Source organism: Rana temporaria, chromosome 2 (genome assembly GCF_905171775.1).
Source record: "Rana temporaria chromosome 2, aRanTem1.1, whole genome shotgun sequence".
Taxonomy (NCBI): Eukaryota; Metazoa; Chordata; class Amphibia; order Anura; family Ranidae; genus Rana; species Rana temporaria.
The window spans coordinates 40,477,234-40,499,425 of record NC_053490.1 but is presented as its reverse complement, the minus strand read 5'-3'; the positions used below and the strand labels follow the sequence as shown (position 1 = coordinate 40,499,425).

Below are 22,192 nucleotides of genomic sequence, written 5' to 3'. Positions count from 1 at the left end.
CCAGACCTCCCAATACTTCTGACAATATAGAATATCTTCCTATTGATTCCCCATTGGTTCATTTTAACTGGTTCACCCCAGTTTGTAGATTAACAAATTAACAGATTAACAGATTAGCACAGAGAGAGGCACATTGACAATTGCACCTGACAGACTTTGGCTTTCACTATGAAATAAAAATGATTCAATCTAGCAATATATTGTTGATAAAAAATAGATTAAGCCTGGTAGGTGTAAAATAATGCAAACATTTATTTTTAAACATTTTGTCTATTTGTCTGTGTAACGGACACATGCATGCTGCCGAGACAGTTAAAATCTTCGTGCAGGGGGACTACAAGGAACTGCATGGCTTGTCACAAATGGATGTACCACATTGTATTCTGAGCTCAAAGGGTTAATTGGACAAGTCTCTTTCATTGCTGGAATGCTAATGTTCCCTTCGCATACCTAATGAACCCTCTTTGTGTGCAGGTAAACAGCCCCCCTGTGAGGTGTATGCTGATGGGGATTATGTGTGAGTGATAATTGTTTTAAAGGTTAATTGAATTCTATGTGCCTGGCCAGGAAATGTTAAGTGGGGTGAGGTGCCGAAGCGTCTAGAAACTGGCCAAGTGATTAATTCAAGGAGATGTCATTGTTTCAGGGGGTCTGTGTTGAAGCCCCCTACTGGGAAAAGGGGAGGGCGGAAACTGTCATTGTTCTTGTAACAGTTGTAACCAGATATAAGCAGGTGAAATATGCCAAATAAAGTGAGTCTACTTGACCCTTCAAACCTAGCACGTCTCGTTTCTTGGAAGGGCGTTCGATGGGATATACCGGCGGTACCTGCATATCGCAGCTTGCCAGGGAAAAGGACGTCTCAAACGGCTGAGACCCTCACTACCAGTGGGTAGCCGTTACATTGGTTGGCAGTAGTGGGATGGTCCTTTTATCCAAAGAGCAAGTTCTGAATGGAGTCGCAGTACGCCAGGCTGAAAAGATCCACAGTGAAAGATCTACTGGAGATTCGTGGTAGGAGCGCCAGCAACAGACCACGGAGGGAGCTGATAGCTGACCTGCTGGAGCTGGACGAAATGGATGGATCCATGGAAGGAACGGAGCCCCTTGCACCGGTCAGCGAAGAAGATGTAATTACTGGGATTGTACAGCGGAGATTATCCTTGTATCCAGAAACGTCCGTGGAACTAATCAACCAGCTGTTCCGGGAAGCAAGGGAAGAAATACAAACGAAGAGGGGACAAGAACTGGAACTGGTAAGAGCGAGACAGCCCATTACACCTGCAGTTCCTACCCCCCCACCCGCTGCTACAGGAAAGAAAATACCGTTCACTGCATTTAAAGCTTTTGTAGAAAGTGAGGAGGAAATCGATGGATATTTGGCGGACTTTGAGAGACAGTGCTCACTACACCAGGTACCACCAGACCAATGGGTCACTATTTTGTCGGGGAAACTGTCGGGCAAAGCCAACGAAGCCTTTCGGGCTCTCGCTCCAGAGGATATTTTACAATATCAGCAAGTTAAAAAGGCGCTGCTAACCCGATATGCCGTAACGCCAGAAGCCTACCGCCGGCGCTTCCGGGAGTCCAAGAAGATGGCTGTGGACTCCCACATGGAATGGGCCAACCAGTTACAAAGGGTGGCATCCCTTTGGGTCCAAGGGTGCAAGGCCAACACCGGGGAGGAAGTATTGCAGCTGTTCCTAATGGAACATTTCTTCCAAGACCTGGCCGCAGACATACAAGACTGGGTACGAGATCGCCGTCCCGCTAACTTAAACGAGGCGGCTCGGCTAGCAGATGAGTACGCGGAGACAAGGAAAGTAAGCCAGGGTACGACGCGGCTGGCTCAGAAGGTAGAACCGCATACTCCAACTGTCACCCCACGCCCAGAGTTTCGGGCTCCAGTCCCACCACGTCCTCAGGGGCCTAGCAACTACCCCCGGGATTCGCCTAGGGTGACGTGCCATCACTGCAGCGACACGGGACATATTGCTCGTTATTGCCCTTTGAGAGCTACAAATAACAACTGGAGACGCACAACACCCAACACAGAGGTCACTCCATCACGTCCCTCTGCGGCCCACTGCCTGGAGACCGAGGGGGGCCCTGAGTAATGTCTGGGAATTTGGTATGAGGCAGACCCAATACAAGCGGCCTCTCCGGATAACCGTCAGCATCACCGTCAGGAGGTACGAGTGAATGGACAAGTAGCACAAGGCTTAAGAGATTCCGGGACTACTATCACTCTGATTCAAAAACATCTGGTAAAGCCAGAGAACGTGTCCACTCGCACAGTTGCCGTCCGGGTCGCAGGGGGTGCTGTATTTCGCGTACCCACCACCCGTGTGCACTTAGACTGGGGAGCCGGGTCAGGAAAGACCACAGTTGGTATCATGGACAACCTACCTGTCGAGGTGGTGCTGGGCAACGACATTGGCCCTCTGACTTCGGCTTATTTACCTACACCTGCTGCTGCTTGTCCCGGGACCACCCGCATTGCTGGAATCAACCCGCTTGCTGCTGAGAACCGGGTAAGACTACCTTCCCCGACATGTACTGTAGATCCGGCACAATATCACAGTCTAAAATGGGAATGTGACAAGTTGGCCAGTGAGAAATCAGAGATGCAACGACACTATGTCACGTATTATGAGATGTCCCGTGGCTTGAACATTGAAATGCACAAACAGGCGGAAATTGTCAAAAGATTAAATGGGATTTGCATCCAGGTGGTGCCGTATCTGTCCCAAGAGCATCAGCAACAGGTTTTGGGAGCCATTGAGAGAGCAAAACAAGTGACTGTTCCAGAATTGAATTCTATTCTTCACCGTCACCATCAGCTACCGACCTGGTAAGCCAATGGGAAGGCCGACGGACTGTCCAGGCAAACGGAACTTTTACCCTAACAGCAGACCGGACATCCCCAAGTTGATCCGAAAAGGATCAATCCGGGTCTGCCGGAGTGTTCCACAAAGGGGGAGTAGTGTAACGGACACATGCATGCTGCCGAGACAGTTAAAATCTTCGTGCAGGGGGACTACAAGGAACTGCATGGCTTGTCACAAATGGATGTACCACATTGTATTCTGAGCTCAAAGGGTTAATTGGACAAGTCTCTTTCATTGCTGGAATGCTAATGTTCCCTTCGCATACCTAATGAACCCTCTTTGTGTGCAGGTAAACAGCCCCCCTGTGAGGTGTATGCTGATGGGGATTATGTGTGAGTGATAATTGTTTTAAAGGTTAATTGAATTCTATGTGCCTGGCCAGGAAATGTTAAGTGGGGTGAGGTGCCGAAGCGTCTAGAAACTGGCCAAGTGATTAATTCAAGGAGATGTCATTGTTTCAGGGGGTCTGTGTTGAAGCCCCCTACTGGGAAAAGGGGAGGGCGGAAACTGTCATTGTTCTTGTAACAGTTGTAACCAGATATAAGCAGGTGAAATATGCCAAATAAAGTGAGTCTACTTGACCCTTCAAACGTAGCACGTCTCGTTTCTTGGAAGGGCGTTCGATGGGATATACCGGCGGTACCTGCATATCGCAGCTTGCCAGGGAAAAGGACGTCTCAAACGGCTGAGACCCTCACTACCAGTGGGTAGCCGTTACAGTCTGCCTATAATAAATAATATATATAATGAAGACCTCAGCATCACATTTCATAACAGTGTATGAAAAACATATATGTTCCTAAAAGCAATATCATTTTTTTTTTTTAGCTAGTTGGATTAGTTAAGTTAAACAATACACAGTGATTCTGCTAAAATAGATCTGGGTATTTAGATTTCAATAAAAAAATGTTTTGATGTCACAATGTAGATTTCCTATCATCTGTGCCCAGTCTTGCCAGTTATTTACATATCTCGTGCACTAGCTTGCAGACATGCACAGCTTCTGTAAAGTGCACAATTCACATCCCTCTCCCCTCTCCTCCTCTCCTCTTCTGTCCAGCTCTCCCAGGATTGGCTGTCTTTCCTGTGTTTTGATTAAATGTTTTCAAAATATGGGGTGATCCACAGTTCAGTGTAAACAGCCATCAGAATATACATAGACAAGAAGCTGTGCATGTCTGCAAGCTAGTGCACAAGATATGTAAATAACCTGTCACTCAAGCAAGGACTTTTGGTCTTTATCTGGAAGCCTGTTTTATTTCACTGAACAATAAAAAGAGGATTGCTCAGTGCTGAATTAACTCTGTGTGGCAAGACTGGGCACAGATGATAGGAGATTTTATTCTCTACATTGTGACATCAACATGATTTTTTTGGGGGGGTTTACATCCACTTTAACTACTTAAGTTTTGGTCAAAGACCAGGCCACTTTTTGCGATTCGGCACTGCGTTGCTTTAACTGACAATTGCGCACTCATGCGACGTGGCTCCTAAACACAATTGACGTCCTTTTTTTCCCCACAAATAGAGATTTCTTTTGGTGGTATTTGATCACCTCTGTGTTTTTTTTTGCGCTACAAACAAAAATAAAGTGTAATTTTTTAAAAAAATGCAATATTTTTTACTTTTTGCTATACAAAATATCCCCAAAAAATATATTTTAAAAATTTGTTTCCTCAGTTTAGGCCGATACATATTCTTCTACATATTTTTGGTAAAAAAAATCGCAATAAGCGTTTATTGATTGGTTTGCACAAAAGTTATAGGGCCAGATTCACGTAGAAGTGCGGCGGCGTAACGTAATGAAAACCTACGCTGGCGGCCTCCGGCGTAAGCCCGCGTAATTTAAAGGGGCGTGTGCCATTTAAATTAGGCGCGCCCCCGCGCCGGACCTACTGCGCATGCTCCGTTCTGAAATTCCCACCATGCTTTGCGCGAACTGACATCATTTTTTCGAACTGCGACGTGCGTAGCGTACTTCCGTATTCCCGGACGTCTTACGCAAACGACGTGAATTTTTAAATTTCGACGCGGGAACGACGGCCATACTTTATACAGCACATACGTGTGCTGTGTAAAGTTAGGGCACCCAAAACGATGACTAAATTTGCGACGGGAAACTAGACTAGCAGCGGCGTAGCGAACGCGAAAAACCGCCGTGGATCGCCGTAACTCCTAATTTGCATACCCGACGCTGGTTTACGACGCAAACTCCCCCCAGCGGCGGCCGCGGTACTGCATCCTAAGATCCGACAGTGTAAAACAATTACACCTGTCGGATCTTAGGGCTAACTATGCGTAACTGATTCTATGAATCAGTCGCATAGATACTCTGAGAGATACGACGGAGTATCTGAGATACTCCATCGTATCTCCTTTGTGAATCTGGCCCATAGCGTCTACAAAATAGGGGATAGGTTTATGGCATTTTTATTAATATTTTTTTTTACTAGTAATGGCGGCGATCTGCGATTTTTATCGTGACTGCGACATTATGGCGGACACATCAGACACTTTTGACACATTTTTGGGACCATTGTCATTTTTACAGCGAACAGTGCTATAAAAATGTACGGATTACTGTGAAAATTACCCTGGCAGTGAAGTGGTTAACCACTAGATGGCGCTGTAGGGGTTAAGTGTGCCCTAGGGAGTGATTCTTACTGTAGGGAGGATGGGCTGTGTGTGACAGGACAGTGATCACCGCTTCTGATTACAGGAAGCTGTGTACACTGTCCTGTCACTAGGAACACTGGGGGAAATGCTTGTTTACATAAGCATTTCCCTCTTCTTCCTCACCGTGACACGATCGCGGGTACACCCACTGACATCGAGTTCACAGGACCCGCGGATGGAGTTATGGAGCTCGCGGCGGGCGCGCGTCCACAATGGCGCTTCTTAGAGGGGACTTATATATACGTCCTTTTGCTTGCCCGTGCCATTCTGCCGACATATATCTGCGTGCGGTGGTCGGTATGTGGTTAAACAAACCCCATGCAATTAAGATTAGATAAAAAAAATATTATTTTTGTTGCTCATGGAGACTTATAAGGACGATTACATGGGGTCATCAACCAAAACAATATTTGTTTTTCACTGATGGAATATCACATAGCAAGTCTGGGGCTAAGGCTGGGTTCACACTACGGTTTTCCCGTCCGTCAGCCGCATACGATTTATATGAAAAACCGTATGCGGCTGAAACGGACGGGAACGTATGGAACCGCACATATGTGCGTTTTCCATTGACATTAATGTTAAAGGAAAACGTATGCGTTTGCCATACTGTTTTAAAAACGACCGCAAAACCGTGGTTGAACACGGTTTTGCGTACGTTTAAAAAACGTTTTGCCAGCAAATCGTACGCACCCGGATGCATCTGAGTGCATACGATTTGCAATGCATTGTCTATCTATACGTTTTCCCGTCCGGGCCCGTACGTTTTCAATACTGAAATCGTATGCGGCTGACGGACGGGAAAACCGTAGTGTGAACCCAGTCTGACTCAGCACACCAGGCTTTGCTTGTTTCTAAAATATGACTTTTGAGTTTATTGGACCTTTAATGAAACTATAATGCTCTATGTATCAAAGAGATTTACTGCTGCAGGTTTAGAGACTCATTGACTTCATTGTCACATAGCCATAAACCAGTTCCAGCTCAGAATAATCCAATAGAAGTTGAAATACCGTATTCCAAACTGCTATTTTTTAAACTTTTATTGCTACTATCAGTGCTCATAAAGATCATAAGTAACTTAGGAAAACAGGGTACTAACCAGGAGCTCTGGGAATACAAATTCAAAGTTTAAACCCATCATCCTGATGGCATTCCATTTCATCCCTTTTGTGTTGCATTTGGGGTTCTTAGATGCTTAAAGCGGAGGTCCGCCAAATTTTTTATTATTTTTTTTTTAAAGTCAGCAGCTACAAATACGGCAGCTGCTGACTTTTAAAATAAGGACAGTTAACTGTCCAGGGTGCCTGTGATGTCGGCACCCGAGGCCGACCTATCCCTCGGTCCCCGGATGCTGTCGCCGCTGTCTTCGGTAAGGGAATCAGGAAATGAAGCCTTGCGGCTTCACTTCCTGGTTCCCTACTGCACATGTGCGAGTCACGCCCGTGTGTCTCCCAGAAGACAGTGGGGGGGGGTGGTCTAACCCCCACAGGGTCTATGCCCCGGAAGTGGGTGGAAATACATGTGACACCGGAGGGGGCGTTCGGAAAAGTGGTGGTTCCATTTTTGTATGAACCTCCGCTTTAATTTTACTAACTCACCCACTGATTGGTGATTAGGGATGAGCCGAACACCACCCCGTTCGGTTTGCACCAGAACCTGCAAACAGACCAAAAGTTTGTGTGAACTTTAGAACCCCATTAAAGTCTATGGGACTCGAACGTTTGAAATCTAAAGTGCTAATTTTAAAGGCTAATATGCAAGTTATTGTCCTAAAAAGTGTTTGGAGACCTGGGTCCTGTCCCAGGGGACATGTATCAATGCAAAAAAAAGTTTTAAAAACTGAAGTTTTTTTCGGGAGCAGTGAATTTAATAATGCTTAAAATGAAACAATAAAAGTGAAATATTCTTTTAAATTTCGTACCTGGGGGGGGGGGGGGGTGTTTAGTATGCCTGTGAAGCAGCGCATGTTTCCTGTGCTTAGAACTGTCTCTGCACAAAGTGTCATTTCTGAAGGAAAAAAATCATTTAAAATCACTCGCGGCTATAATGAATTGTCAGCTCCTGGCAATTCAGAGAAAAGTCATTCATAAAAAAAAAAGCGTGGGGGTCCCCCCAAATTCAATTACCAGGCCCTTCAGGTCTGGTATGGACATTAAGGGGAACCCCGCCGTCAATTAAAAAAAAAATGATTGGGTTCCAACCAAATATCCATTCCAGACCCTTCAGGTCTGGTGTGGATTTTAAGGGGAACTCCACCCCAAATTTAAAAAACAAAATGATGTGGAGTTCCCCCAAAAATCCACACCAGACCCTTATCCGAGCATGCAACCTGGCCGGCCGCAGAAATAGAGGGGAGGACGAGAGAGCGCCCCCTTCCTGAACCGTACCAGGCCACATGCCTTCAACATTGGGAGAAGATCTCTTCGTCCAGGTCCGAGATCCAGAGCGCACATCTCCACCGGAGACAGCCCGGTGAATGACGCGGCTCGAGCCAGTGACAGCTCTTATATAGGTGAGGCGGGGCAACCCGTCACGTGACCCCGTCGCCCTCTGACGCACCCTCTGATGGCAAAAAATGGAGATGGGGTTTTACCCATTTCCTACTTTATCCTAAACTTGTTTTTTTTTCCATAATAAGGTTTTATTGAAGATTCTTCCCATACAAAACAGGCATACCATAAATGCAAGCACTATCTTCAATACAAAAGATGGACAAACACAGCAACTTCAGGATCACAGCCAGGTTGTCCTCCGAGGCTAGACCTCTAAGGCCTCGTACACACGATAGGTTAACCAGAGGACAACGGTCTAATGGACTGTTTTCATCGGTCAAAACCGATCGTGTGTGGGCCCCATAGGTTATTTAACCATCGGTTAAAAAAAAAAGCCAACTTGCTTTAAATTTAACCGATGGATTCCTAACTGATAGGTCAAAACCGATCGTTAGTAGGCACAACCATCGGTTAAAAATCCACGCATGCTCAGAATCAAGTCGACGCATACTTGGAAGCATTGAACTTTTTTTTCAGCACGTCGTTGTGTTTTACGTCACCGTGTTCTGACACGATCGGTTATTTAACCGATGGTGTGTGGGCGCGACGGACCATCAGTCAGCTTCATCGGTTAACTGATGACCACGGTCCTTCAGACCGTTCTCATCGGATGGACTGATTGTGTGTATGAGGCTTAAGCTTTTTTTTTTCAAACTTAAAGGGGTTGTAAAGGTTTGCTTTTTATTTTCTAAATTGGTTCCTTTAAGCCAGTGCATTGTTGGTTCACTTACCTTTTCCTCCAATTTCCCTTCAAAATTTTTTTTTTTCTTTGTCTGAATTTCTCACTTCCTGTTCCTCCTCAGTAAGCTGTTCTGGCTGACTAACCCCCAGCCAGATGATTGTGGAAAGCTTACTGAGGAGAAACAGGAAGTGAGAAATTCAGACAAAGAAAAAAAAACATTTAGAAGGGAAATGGAAGGAAAAGGTAAGTGAACCAACAATGCACTGGCTTAAAGGAACCTATTTAGAAAATAAAAAACAAATCTTTACGACCCCTACAATGGATATCAGCTCAGACAAGTATTAATGACTGTATGGTTAAATACAGGTACTGTACATTTGCATTTGTTTAATACTCATTCATGTCTTGCCAGCTTGACCTCATACACTGTACATGTGTTTTAATTAAATATGAAGGTCACAGGTCTGTGTGATCTGGCAAACAAGGATAACATCAGGAAGGATTTGCATGACAATGTGCATAATTAAACATATCCTCTCGAAACCTGCCTCTCCTACACCAGCCAGCTGTATAAATGTCATCTTGTGGGCCTCCTCCTGATGATACTGCAATGTCTTGCATTAGGTTTTCCCAGACCACAGTTGTGCATATTACATGAGTATAGTCTAATGCCATTCAAATGCTGGCCATTAATTTTGCTTTAATAGGAAGATTGTACTTTGAGGAAGTGCGTGAGTATTTAAAGCGGAGGTTCACCCAAAATAACAACTCTATCGGGTCACATTCCTTGCTGTATGGACATGTTCAATAGCCACATATATATGTTGTAATTACCGTAGTAAAGGCGTGTTGAATTGCGACTTCCGGGTTTTCACTCCCACGGGAGTAGGCGTTGCTACTCCTTCCCCCGGCGCCGCAATGTGATCTGGGAGTTCTGGGAGCACAGCGTCATTCCCACATCGCTCTACGCCGTCCAGCGAAATACCATCACAACGGGGCGTGAACTATCAATGACGCCGCCCGTTGTGATGGCAACAAGGAAGTTGACGGCGCTACTCGTAACACCGCGCATAAGCGAGTAACAGCGGTGTATGCTGGGGTGAATGCTTCCAGGAAGTCATTGCTTGTGGGCTTCACAATGCCCACAAAATGGAAACTGCCAAAACTAGGATTTTAAAAGGTCATGTTTTACAAGAAAACGGACAGGGGACATTTGAAATCACCAAACAGGTGAGTACTACTTTCTAGTTTGCCGCGGAACCTCTGCTTTTAAGTAGACCTGTGCCAGAAACAAACAATCTTTCAGCACTGAAGTAGGAGTCCTGCACCACCACACATCACTCAATGCAAGTCTTCTTAGCCAAAAGAGACATTCCTAAGTAGGGATGGGCTAGGCTAGGGCATGTTTAAATCTTATAGCTAGATTCAGGTAGGGGCATTTACACTACGCCACCGTGAGTTAGATAGACAAGTGCTGTATTCACAAAGCACTTGCCTCCTAAGTTACGGCGGCGTAGCGTAAATTGGCCGGCGTAAGCGCGCCTAATTCAAATGAGGATGTGGGGGGCGTGTTTTATGTATATTAACTGTGACCCGACGTGATTGACATTTTTTACGAACGGCGCATGCGCCGTCCGTGTACATATCCCAGTGTGCATTGCTCCAAAGTACGCCACAAGGACGTATTGGTTTCGACGTGAACGTAAATTACGTCCAGCCCTATTCACGGACGACTTACGCAAACAACGTAACATTTTCAAATTTCGACGACAGCCATACTTAACATCGACTAGGCCAGCTATTTGATGGAATAACTTGGAATAACTTTACGCCGGAAAATGCCTTACGTAAACTGCGTATCTTTACTGCGACGGGCGCACGTACGTTCGTGAATCAGCGTATCTAGGCATTTACATATTCTACGCCGAACGGAAGCGCCACCTAGCGGCCAAAGGAAAAATTGCACCCTAAAATACGACGGCGCAGGCCGTCGTATCTTAGCTAGGTTTAAGTGTATCTCAGTTTGAGCATACACTTAAACTTAGGACGGCGCAGATTCCGAGTTAGGTCGGCGTATCTACTGATACGCCGGCCTAACTCTCTCTGAATCTGGCTATTAGTCTAAACCAGGGGTCCTCAAACTTTTTAAACAGGGGGCCGGTTCACTGTCCCTCAGACCGTTAGAGGGCCGGACTATAAAAAAAACATCCCCTCATTGCAAGCCCTTCCTCGCCATCATCATTGTAAGCCCCTCATTGCAACCCCCCCCCCCTCACAATCATTAATTGCAAGCCGATTAAGATCATTGCAAGCCCCCCAATCATCGTTACATCATCACCATCATCATCAGCCCCCCCCACCATCATCATTACATCATCATAAGCCCCCCATACCATCATCATTACATCATCATCAGCCCCCCCCCCCCCACCATCATCATCATTACATCATCAGCCCCACCATCACCATCATTAATTACATCACCATCAGCCCCCCTCACCATCGTCATCAGCCCCCCCCCCCCCCACCATCATCATTACAAAATCATCAGCCCCCCTCACCATCATCATTATCAGCCCCCCCCACCATCATCATTACAAAATCATCAGCCCCACCATCACCATCATTAATTACATCACCATCAGCCCCCTCACCATCATCATCATCATCAGCCCCCCCACCATCATTATCATCATTATAAAATGATCAGCTCCCCTCACCATCGCAAGCCAGCCCCCACCATCATCATCATCATTACAAAACCATCAGCTCCCCTCACCATCGCAAGCCAGCCCCCCCCCCCCCACATCATCATTACAAAACCATCAGCCCCCCTCACCATCGCAAGCCAGCCCCCCCCTCTCTCCCTCCCTCCCTCACAGCCTTTCTTCTTACTGTGCTGTGCTGTGTAACGGTCCGGCTCTGTCACGATGCTCACACACTGTTACAGTTCTGGCGCGCTATGATAACTGTCCCGCCCTCCTCCTCCTAGACCAGCTTGTGTGACAGACAGCACACTGGCTCTATCACACAAGCTAGTCTTCTAGGAGGAGGAGGGCAGGGCATTTATCACAGTGCTCCCTAACTGTTAACGCTGTGATCTCCTGACACAGCAGGATCGCTGTGTAACCGGCATTGCCTGTCAGGGTCGGGTGGGCCAGTTTAAAGTCCTCCGCGGGCCGCATGTGGCCCGCGGGCCGTAGTTTGAGGACCCCTGGTCTAAACCCACTTGATTTGACCCCACGAGGAAACTGTCACTGAGTCAATCATAATGCATTCCCCATGCTGAAGCTGCACATATACATTCCCCTTATGGGATCGTTCAGATGGGTTCAGACTAGGATCCTTTTAGCACATGATTCATTCACCAGCCACAAATGATGTCCATATAGCATAAGCTGACAATAAACCAGCAAAAATGGTAAATAACTCAATCATTAAATCATTCATATTTGTGATTTTGTCAGATGGTTTATTTATATTGAGTTTTCTTTGAAACAATTTTAAAGTATCCAAAATTATCCTACCCTGAAGAAGGCCTGCAGGCGAAACAGGCGAATATTAATGCTGCTGTAAAAACAAAGAATCATAAGTCCCAAATGCTCCCTATAGACGTGAGTGTACCATCAGAAGTTCAGGCTTCCTCTCCTCTCCTAAGGGTTAGCTCCCTGAGATTTCTTGGGATCCAAGTGTCTAGATCCCCGGAGGACTATGTTATTCTTAATATTGAACCAAAACGCAGACCTGGGCCAAGTTACCATTGGGGGTAATGGGGCGAGTGAATCTAATTAAAATGATTCTTCTTCCCAAGTTCTTGTATGTGCTTTGGCATGCCCCTGGTTATCTCCCCCTCAGACTTTTTAAATTCATCAAGGCTATCCTTAATTCGTTTGTGTGGGGTACGGCCCGGCACAAATTGTCCTGGCAGGCTCTGAAGAATCCAGTTGAGTTGGGGGGCGCAGTATTACCTGACTTTAACTTGTACTACCTGGCAGCGCAACTATCTCACTTCTTCTATTTGGACAAACATAACAAAGGCTGTTACCTTGCATTAGTCTGCTCCCCCCGTGTTCCCAGGATTACTCACCCTTTTCAGGTTCTTTTTAGGAACATGGGAGGCAACTGGGCACTAGGTAGTCGCAGGGGCCTACTCTATGCCCACTGCAAAATTTGGGAGGTGGTGGGACGTAGGCTGAAAGTCGCGCCCACTCACTCCCACACACCCTTATGGGATAACCTCGGCCTTGATGAGTTGCTCACTGTCCCGGACCAGGTCCTATCGCTTAATCAGGGGGTAAGATATTTGTCTGATGTCTATGCTGGCACTGTTTTGATGTCTTTTCAACAGCTCAAGGACAGATTCGACCTCCCCAATTCCATGCATTTCCGCTACCTCCAGCTCCGCCATGGTCTTCGAACCCATTTTGGCGGTGTATCGCCTAACACTGAACAAATTGATGTTCTCTACTCTATTGTGGGACAGGACTCCCGAAAGCTTATTTCGGTGTTCTGTTCTTCTCTTCTACGTCCCTCGGCTGCTATTTTGGCCTATAAACTTAAGGATCGCTGGTCTGGGGATGTGGGGGAGCTGGAGGATGATGAGTGGGAGGATGCTCTGGAAACCAGCAAAAAAGTTTCAACCAAGTTGTCAGACCGCCTTACGCACCTTTATATCTTACACAGAACCTACCTGACTCCTGTCCGTATAGCCAAATACAAACCCGACCACAATCCACTGTGCCCCAGATGTGGTAGCCCTTCCAGTACCTTTTTTCACTTTATATGGGCGTGCCCGGCAATACAAGATTATTGGCTGCACATAGTACAATTCACACATGATGAAATGGGGTCTCCCCTGACACTATGCCCCAAGCAGTGCCTGTTGGGGGTGTTTCCGGACCCAGATTCGGATAAATACCACAAGATATTTCTTCAAGAATCGCTTTTTACGGCCAGATTACTTATAGCACGAAAGTGGCTTCAGGCTGCGCCGCCTTCCCTCCAGGAATGGATCTCGGCGGTTAACTGCAGGCTGCCATACAAAAAGGAAATTTATGCCCACAGAGGCTGCCCGGCCAAGTATGGTAAGATTTGGGACGCCTGGCTGGGTACAGCTGCCACATGCTCCGACCTATCCCCCTGAGCCTGTTTATATGTTATTTATCCTCTCCCTCTCTTCATGTTCGGCTGTACGCTCTGTATATATGCTGGAGGGCCCTGTGGGTGCCCTCCAAAGGAACTAGGTTGTCTCGCTTCCCATGTGCTCATTCTTGTTTATTTTGTTTTTATATATTTGTTTGGATCAGTCATTTTGGAATCATTCGGTCTGTACTGCTAAGGTGAAATATCTGTATATACTCGTGTGTTATACTTGTTGCAATTGCACATACTGTATCATTGCACACTGTATGTCCTTATTTTCTTTTCGTACAATAAAACGTTGTTTGTAAAAAAACAAAAAACAAAGAATCACCATACCATGCCTTCATGAAAATAGAATTTTATATGAATCTAGCAGATAACTGGGTTCCCCACTCCTACACAGCCAGGCAAAAAGCATTTCCCAGCTCTCATCCAGAGACACGGAACAGTCCTTCAGATTGTTTTTTATGTTTTATTAGGGGTAATAACTTGAATGGGGAATTGAAATTATGGGATGCCCAACTTGACTGACTCTTCACCAGTCTACCTGAGTGACTCTTTACCAGTCTACTCGACTGCTCCCGAGATCTCCCAGGGAAAGGTTAGGGAAGATTTAAGCAGACCTCTATCTTCCAGAGAGACCCACTATCTGTGGTAGTCTTTCCGTGTAAGTCCCCGTCCGTGCTGTCGTACTCACACTGTCCTCCTTGCTCCTGCTGCCTCTCATGAAAGGCTCCCTCCAAACTGCTCCTGTTGTTGGGATCCTCCCAGGCCAGTCTGAGCTCCAACCCGAGGCAGAGCACCCTCCCTCCACACCAGGGGGTTCACTTCAAGGGCCATGACAGTCCCCTCAGAACTCCATCTCCATCTTCCACTGACTCCCTTGCCAGCATGACTCATCCATACTTATGGGCTGGCCCAATCACCCTGCCAGGCCCACCGCCTGTGAATTGGTCAAACTCCCCTAAGTAGGCAGATCTGGCCTCTGCCCATTAACCTCTAGAAGTTTCTCAAAATTCAAGACCCAGGGGGAGGTACCAGAGACTTGCCTGTGTGAGTCATCCAGCCCTGACCTAAAGTAAACCCATGACCCAATTAAGACTCACAGGCCCAGATTCTCAAAGGACTTACGACGGCGCAGCGCCATGTACGCCGTCGTAAGTCCTAATCTGACCCGTCGTATCTATGCGTCTGATTCTTAGAATCAGTTACGCATAGATATCCATTAGATCCGACAGGCGTAAGTCTCTTACGCCGTCGGATCTAAACTGCATTTTTTTTGACGGCTAGGTGGCGCTTCCGTCGAATTCCGCGTCGAGTATGTAAATTAGCTAGATACGCGAATTCCCGAACGTACGCGCGGCCGACGCAGTAAAGTTACGAGGTTTACGTTAGGCTTTTCCCGGCGTAAAGTTGCCCCTGCTATATGAGGCGCAGCCAATGTTAAGTATGGCCGTCGTTCCCGCGTCAAAATTTTAAAAAGTTACCTCGTTTGCGTAAGTCGTCCGTGAATGGGGCTGGACGTCATTTACGTTCACGTCGAAACCAATGACGTCCTTGCGATGTCATTTGGAGCAATGCACACTGGGATATTTTACGGACGGCGCATGTGCAGTTCGTTCGGCTTGGGGACGCGCTTGATTTAAATGATACACGCCCCCTACCCGCCGCATTTGAAAACAACCGCACCTCCCACCTCTAAAGGAACAGAAAAAAAAAATATATATAAAAAAACGAGAACTACCCCCCCCCCCCCCCCCAGGGATGTCAGCATTCAGTGCGTGCTTAAAAGAACGAGGAAAACCGAGCCCCTCCATATTGTTCATAGTGTGCCCACCACCCTGACTGGGACCTATGCATTTGAAAGTGAAAAAATTATGTTAGTCACAACCGTTAGTCTGTGTCTCCTCTTCCTCCAATGTGCTTTCAGAGTCCACCCACCTAAACCATACCTGTCTAAACTTTTTGGAGGCCCCCCTAGCTTCGTAAGTCATCCTATACAGCATCACATCCGCATTTATTATTTTTATCCACATCTCCAGCGTCATGAATCCATTGCCTAGCAATGAGTTTCCTCACTCCAAAAAACAGGATCCTAAGAAACAATTTAGTGTGTACATTCATCTCCTCCTGGTCAAAAACCCCCAGGAGGCAACGTCAGGCAGAGCAAATAATAGGCAGGCCAAACTTATCCGATATAAATTCAGTTACCTGCGACCATAATGGTCTCACCTTCTGGCATTCCCACACCATATGTAGGAAAGTGCCTTCCGCCCCCATACATTTATGACAGAGGGCAGATTCCCTCCTGCGCATTCAGTAAAGCCTTAGGCCCCATACACACGATAGAATCCATCCGCTGAAAAATCCCAGCGAATGGGTTTCAGCGGATAGATCCTATGGTGTGTACACTCCAGCGGATCTGTTTCCGAGGATATTTATCCCCTGGGATGGATTCCAGCAGATCAAATATTTGCTGACATGCTAAACAAATCTATCCGCTGGAATCCATCCCAACGGATGGATCCGCTGGTCTGTATAGACTCACCGGATCCATCCGTCCGAAGGGATCCCCCGCATGCGTCGTAATGATTCGACGCATGCGTGGAATTCCTTATATGACAGCGTCGCGCACGTCGCCATGTCATAATCGCGGCGACGGCGCGACACGTCATCGCCAGAGGATTTCGGCACGGATTTCAATGCGATGGTGAGTACACTCCATCGCATAGAAATCCGCTGAAATCCTCGAGAGGATTTATCCGCGGAAACGGTCCGCTGGACCGTATTCGCGGATAAATCCTCTCGTGTGTATGGGGCCTAAGATAGCGAAATTGGGTCATTTTGTCCGTAGAAGAGATAACGGACACCAGATACGTGTCCAGCACCTCCTGCCACAACTCTTCTGACAACTCCTGGACAAGACTCTTCCACCGAGCCCTGGCCCTAGAAGCGAATCCCATCGCCCCCGGACCAACTGCACTTTAGTATCAAGAGACTCGCTTAGACGGATCCGGATAAAGCAGAACCTTCTCCAGATCCGTATTTTGTACCCGAATTTCCCCACTCCCAAACTGTGCAATCGCTGCATGACGCAGCTGTGCATATCGAAAATGCCAGGTCCTAGGTATCCCAAATTTGTCCCTTAATTGGGAAAAAGTACAGAGACGACCATCCTGACAGATGTGGTGTAGGTACTTTACACCATACTTTGCCCATTCTGTCCATCAGGCAGTTTGAAAAACTCCCCCAAAGATTCATTGCACCATAAGGGGCTATTTGGGGATAGCCACAAGGGGTCATCTTTCTGCCGTTGGGAGCTAAGATGAAATACTTTCCCAGGAAGTGCCATGACTGATCCCACTGTTCTCCCCGGAATCCCCTTCCTGTACACCATATTCAGAAAAGTTTCTTGTGAGGTGGCAACCGCAGCCTCCAACAAAGTAGTGGCATTAGGCGTCTGCAGAAAAAATCGCCAGTGCAAAAAGGATAATTGTGAGGCTAAAAAATATGAACGCAAATCTGGGAGGGTCAACCCCCCCATGGTAACCGGCAACTTCAATATTGCAAGAGAGACCCTAGAGGCTCGTGAACCCCACAAAAAACCCACAATAATGGAGTCGATGTGCCTGAAGATCAGTAATGTCACAGAAACCAGGGAATTCGAGAGGATATAAAGAAACTTAGGAAGAAAAATCATCTTGAACAGATTGATACGTCCCATCAAAGTAATCGGCAAATTCTGCCATCTCTGCATCTTCTCCTTAAAATTCCCAATAATCGGTGACAAATTGGTCTCCAGGAACCTCGATACTGGAAGCTGAACCTCAATCCCTAAATATTTGAAAGAGGTAGACAAAGGAATGGGGCAATCTGCTGGAATTACCACCGCTTTGTCAATAAGGAAGAGGGACGATTTTGTCCAATTGATTCGAAATCCGGAATAGTCCCCAAACTCCCGGATCAACTGGTCTGGAACGTCACTTTAAGTCATAACAAACAAGTTGTCACAAACTACGGTGAACGGGAGTGAACCACAACTGCGGTTAGCGAAAGATTTTAATGCACGTCTCTATGTTATGTGAGATTTCAGTATTGGACCCCAGGAGTCACTCCAATCAGAGAAAAGGAGTTTGGGGGTTCTCTACATCATCTCTCTCACATATAGGAATGCGTTGAGCTAATAAGGGTGGTGGTATTACAACATGCCTCCAACCCGCAGTGTTGAAAGATTACGGTAAACGTGAATGAGCACAACTGCCTTAAAGATTCCAATGCACGTCACTATGCAAGTGATTATCAGTACCGGACCCCAGGCGTCACTCCAATCAGAGAACAGGAGTTTGGGGGTTCTCTACATCATATCACTTTGCATAAAGAAAATGTATTGGGCTACTAAGGGAGGAGGTATTACAACATACCTCCTAACCTTAGCCAAAAAAAGGTATAACGAACATGTTCAGAATTTTAGGGCGGAAGCCCGTATACAAGTAACAACACATGTCAAGCACGTATCATATGAAAATTTCAGAGTGTATGTTCCTTTAAGATATTGCAGTGGTCAGCTGAAGACACACTAAATAATCTCAAGAAGCAGCATAGCATTAAATAAGCCAATTTTAAATATAGTACTTGGAAAGGCTATATGTGAAGCAAGCAATTCTAGAGCAGTAAATGTAACGTAGTAATGGTACTTATCCACTTGCAGAGGATGAGTGCTCTCCAGTAAACAGAGTATTGTATTGCAGCAGCAATGGGATTCTTTTATGGAGGGTCTCCTGAAGGAAGATCTTAGGGTGTCCCAGCAATGGCAATCTGCATTAGCTTGATTCAGGTAGGGATCCAGCGTGGCATGGTTTCCAGTTTAGAGAATAAAAGTAGCTGTAGTTTAATTGTAGCCAAGTTGGCTACGGCCGACAATAATAGAACAGCGTGTGTATTACAGGCTGTTCTGTTTATAGAGGCATGTGCGCCGAATGGAGCGTTGAATACGCTTGGCACTTTTTAACGTTCCACGCTGGAACGCACGCCGCGCCGGGCGATGACGTCATTGCATGGTCGCCGTATGCGCTCCAGCGTGGAACGCAATACGGTGGCAGGCGACGATTACACAGGTTGAGCACATACTTCCATACTTCAGAACAGTAATAAGATTCCAAGTAAATCATGCACATTACAAGGTACAGTGCAATCCGCTCCCCCCAGCATATAACCAAACCATGCACTACAATAGACACATCTGCGTGATATCTACGACTTTTCTCTCATCTTTAGCCTAGGGTCCCATCCAAAACCAGTTCCATGGGGGCACGGCTAACCAGTCTCCCCATAACCTGTCGAACTTACCCAGGCTCCCTCTGTGCTGAAAAATTAGCTTCATACTGTACATACTTAATTTGTATATTTGCTTTAAGGAATTTTAAATGTAGTGTGGAGTTGAGTTACGGCCATAATCTTTGTTTAAATTTGTCTTTCTAAAGGTTGTAAGTCGAAAAACGAGAAGATTGCTGGACAAATACAAATCATTTCATGCTGCTTGTGGCATTGCAATTTGTGTTTTTACAGGTAAAGTTCCATTATTAATATTACTATTACTTAAGATTTTTAATATTACTATTTGTGTGTATTTCATTGTTATTTGTGTACTGTGGCTTTACATTTTTTTATTTTCCCTTTTCTTTTACTGTTCTTTCTGTGGAAACAAAAAGTTAAATAATTTGTCTCGGGCCCCGTACACACGTCCGAGAAACTCGACTGGCAAAACACATCGTTTTGCTCGTCGAGTTCTGCACTCTATGTTATCCTATGTGTCCATGCACACATGGACGTTTTTTAGTGTTAATGAGCCAGAGGAGTTTATGGGCTTTTTTCTGAACGCCAGAAATATGTGTTCAAAGTGCCATTTCTCGGCGGGTAAGAACGGTAAAAAACTCAGATAAACGCAAATAAACTCTAATAAATGCTAAAAAACGCAAAAAAATGTGCTTGCCATCGTTTTTTTAGCCTTTTTTTATCCATTGAAAAAAAAAAAGATAAAAGATAAATGTGTTTAATGTGGCATAGTGTTGAATCCGACATGATTCGCCCAGGTAGTTGGGCTTCTTCAGGGGATGCTATCCGCATGGGTTATCAGCCTTCCTGTATTTCTGAAATAGCACTTATGCCTCGTACACACGACCGGTTTTCCTGGCAGGAAAACTGCCACAAGAGCTTTTGGCTGGGAATCCCAGCCTATGTGTATTAGAGGTCGACCGATATGGCCGATGCCGATACTTGGAAATCGGGTCGGCCGATGGCCGATATGTGTTGCCGATTTTTGCGGCCGATATTTTAGGCCAATTTTTTTTTTCTTTTCCCTCATCTCAAAAAACCTAGGGTGGAGAGGTGGGGAGGAGATCATTTTTTAGGGTGGAGAGGTGGGGTGCAGCCCGTCAGTGCCCACCAGTGCAGCCCATTAGTGCCACTTCATTAGTGCCCACCAGTGCAGCCCATCAGTGTCTATCAGTGCCACCTCATTGGTGTCTATCAGTGCCCACCAGTGCCACCTCATCAGTGCCCACCAGTGCAGCCCATCCGTGCCACATCATCAATGCCCACCAATGCACCAGTGCATCTCACCAGCGCATATCGCCAGTGCATCACATTAGTGCCAACCTGACCATTATTTTGTTCACTACATTACACCATATTATTTTATGGTTTATGCATCGTCCTTTATATGGTTCACCGTCATATTCACCCCTATTTTTTTCCCCTTTTTTTTTTTTTCCCCTTTTTTCCCCATTTCACTTTTTATTTGTTTTTCTTTCTTCTTTTTTAATTAATTTCACTTTACTTTATCGCACTTCAATTCATATCATATTTTTTGTTTTCTTAATTTCATTTTATTTGTTACCTATACAAGTTATACATGTTTTACACATATCATTCCATTTCCTGTCCACTTTAATTCACTTCTCTTACACTCAAATATATTTCTTCACACTTACACATACTCCTACACTCTCTTTCACATTTTTCTGCACCCCACTTCTCTTTTGGGTCAACACATCATTTTATCCAATGTTCACTATTCACTATAAATTTGCATGAGACATAGTCCACATGAGACACTCTCTGATTGTCTGTCGAGACACACCCAAACTTCACAGGGGACCCTGTTTAACTTAATTGTTTCCAGAGCCCCCTCCCACTCATTGGGTTGTAAGGTATATATTCACTCATTTTACTGTTTACACACTAGCTATGAAGAAGCACTAAGGCATAGTGCGAAACGTCAGCTTTTCTTTTGTTGTGCTGTTTTTTGCTGTGGCATGTATTTTGTGATTTTTAATTAAAGGAGGAGTTTTTTTGGAGTGCGGCTGTCCCAGCTTTTTTCCTTCATCCTAACCTGCATTTTGATTGCACTGCCTGCACCCTTGGCTCGGACCACAGGAATCAGATTACCTGGTTCTCTTTGAGCGGTTACCCACTCTCTCATTTCTGACCATTATGAATGTTTTCACCAAAAATAGGGAAATGGGTCTCCCCAGGAACCTTTAGCAATGTCTGCAATCCCCAGCTTTGCAGATGGACCTCTGTCTTCCGCTCTCACTCGGCTCAAAATGGTTTCTCCTTTATACATATGGACTGTGCATTTGGGACTCATCAGTTTTCCTTTTTCAGTCTTTTTTCACATAATTTTTTTTACTGTATTAGCGCTGCACTTTATTTTAATCTAGTTTGTATCTGACTTGAAGGTGCTAGCAGCTGTAGTCTGTATTCTATATTTTCAGTGCAGCATTAGCCTTTGGGCTATTATTTCTTGCCCTTGACACTAAAAAAATCTTAGAACCTCCCTGGCCCTGACGTGCTGCCCCGCCTCTGCCTACAATCCCCAGAATGCAGATCAGGCCTGTAACAGCCAATCGGCGGCGGCCGCTGCCGACATCCTCCACTCTGAAAAAAACATCCCCTGATGTGCTGCGCGCCCTGCCTCTGCCTACAAACCCCAGAATGCATTCTGGAGTTTGTAGGCAGAGGCAGGGCGCGCAGCACGTCAGGGGACATTTTTTTTCAGAATGGAGGATGTCGGCAGCGGCGGCCGCCGATTGGCTGTGACAGGTCCACTGGTTGGCTGCCGCGCTGGGTGTCCCAAGATGGCCGCGGCTCCGGAGCTAGGCCGAAGCCGCGGCCTTTCCTGATGCTGTGACCATGTCGGCAATCTGCGGATTGCCGCCGTGGTCACAGCATCAGGAAAGGCCGCG

At 46.0% G+C, this 22,192-nt stretch overlaps 1 protein-coding gene across 5 annotated transcripts in view; it reads left to right on the top strand.

The window, feature by feature from the left end:
* The window catches only part of NOX4 (NADPH oxidase 4), a 333,977-nt gene that overhangs the window by 41,277 nt on the left and 270,508 nt on the right, over window positions 1–22,192 (top strand). For all 5 annotated transcript variants that reach the window (XM_040340122.1, XM_040340120.1, XM_040340119.1 and 2 more), the window contains one exon: window positions 19,427–19,511. In XM_040340122.1, coding sequence (XP_040196056.1) covers window positions 19,427–19,511 — 85 coding nt within the window. The remainder of the gene's footprint in view (window positions 1–19,426; window positions 19,512–22,192) is intronic.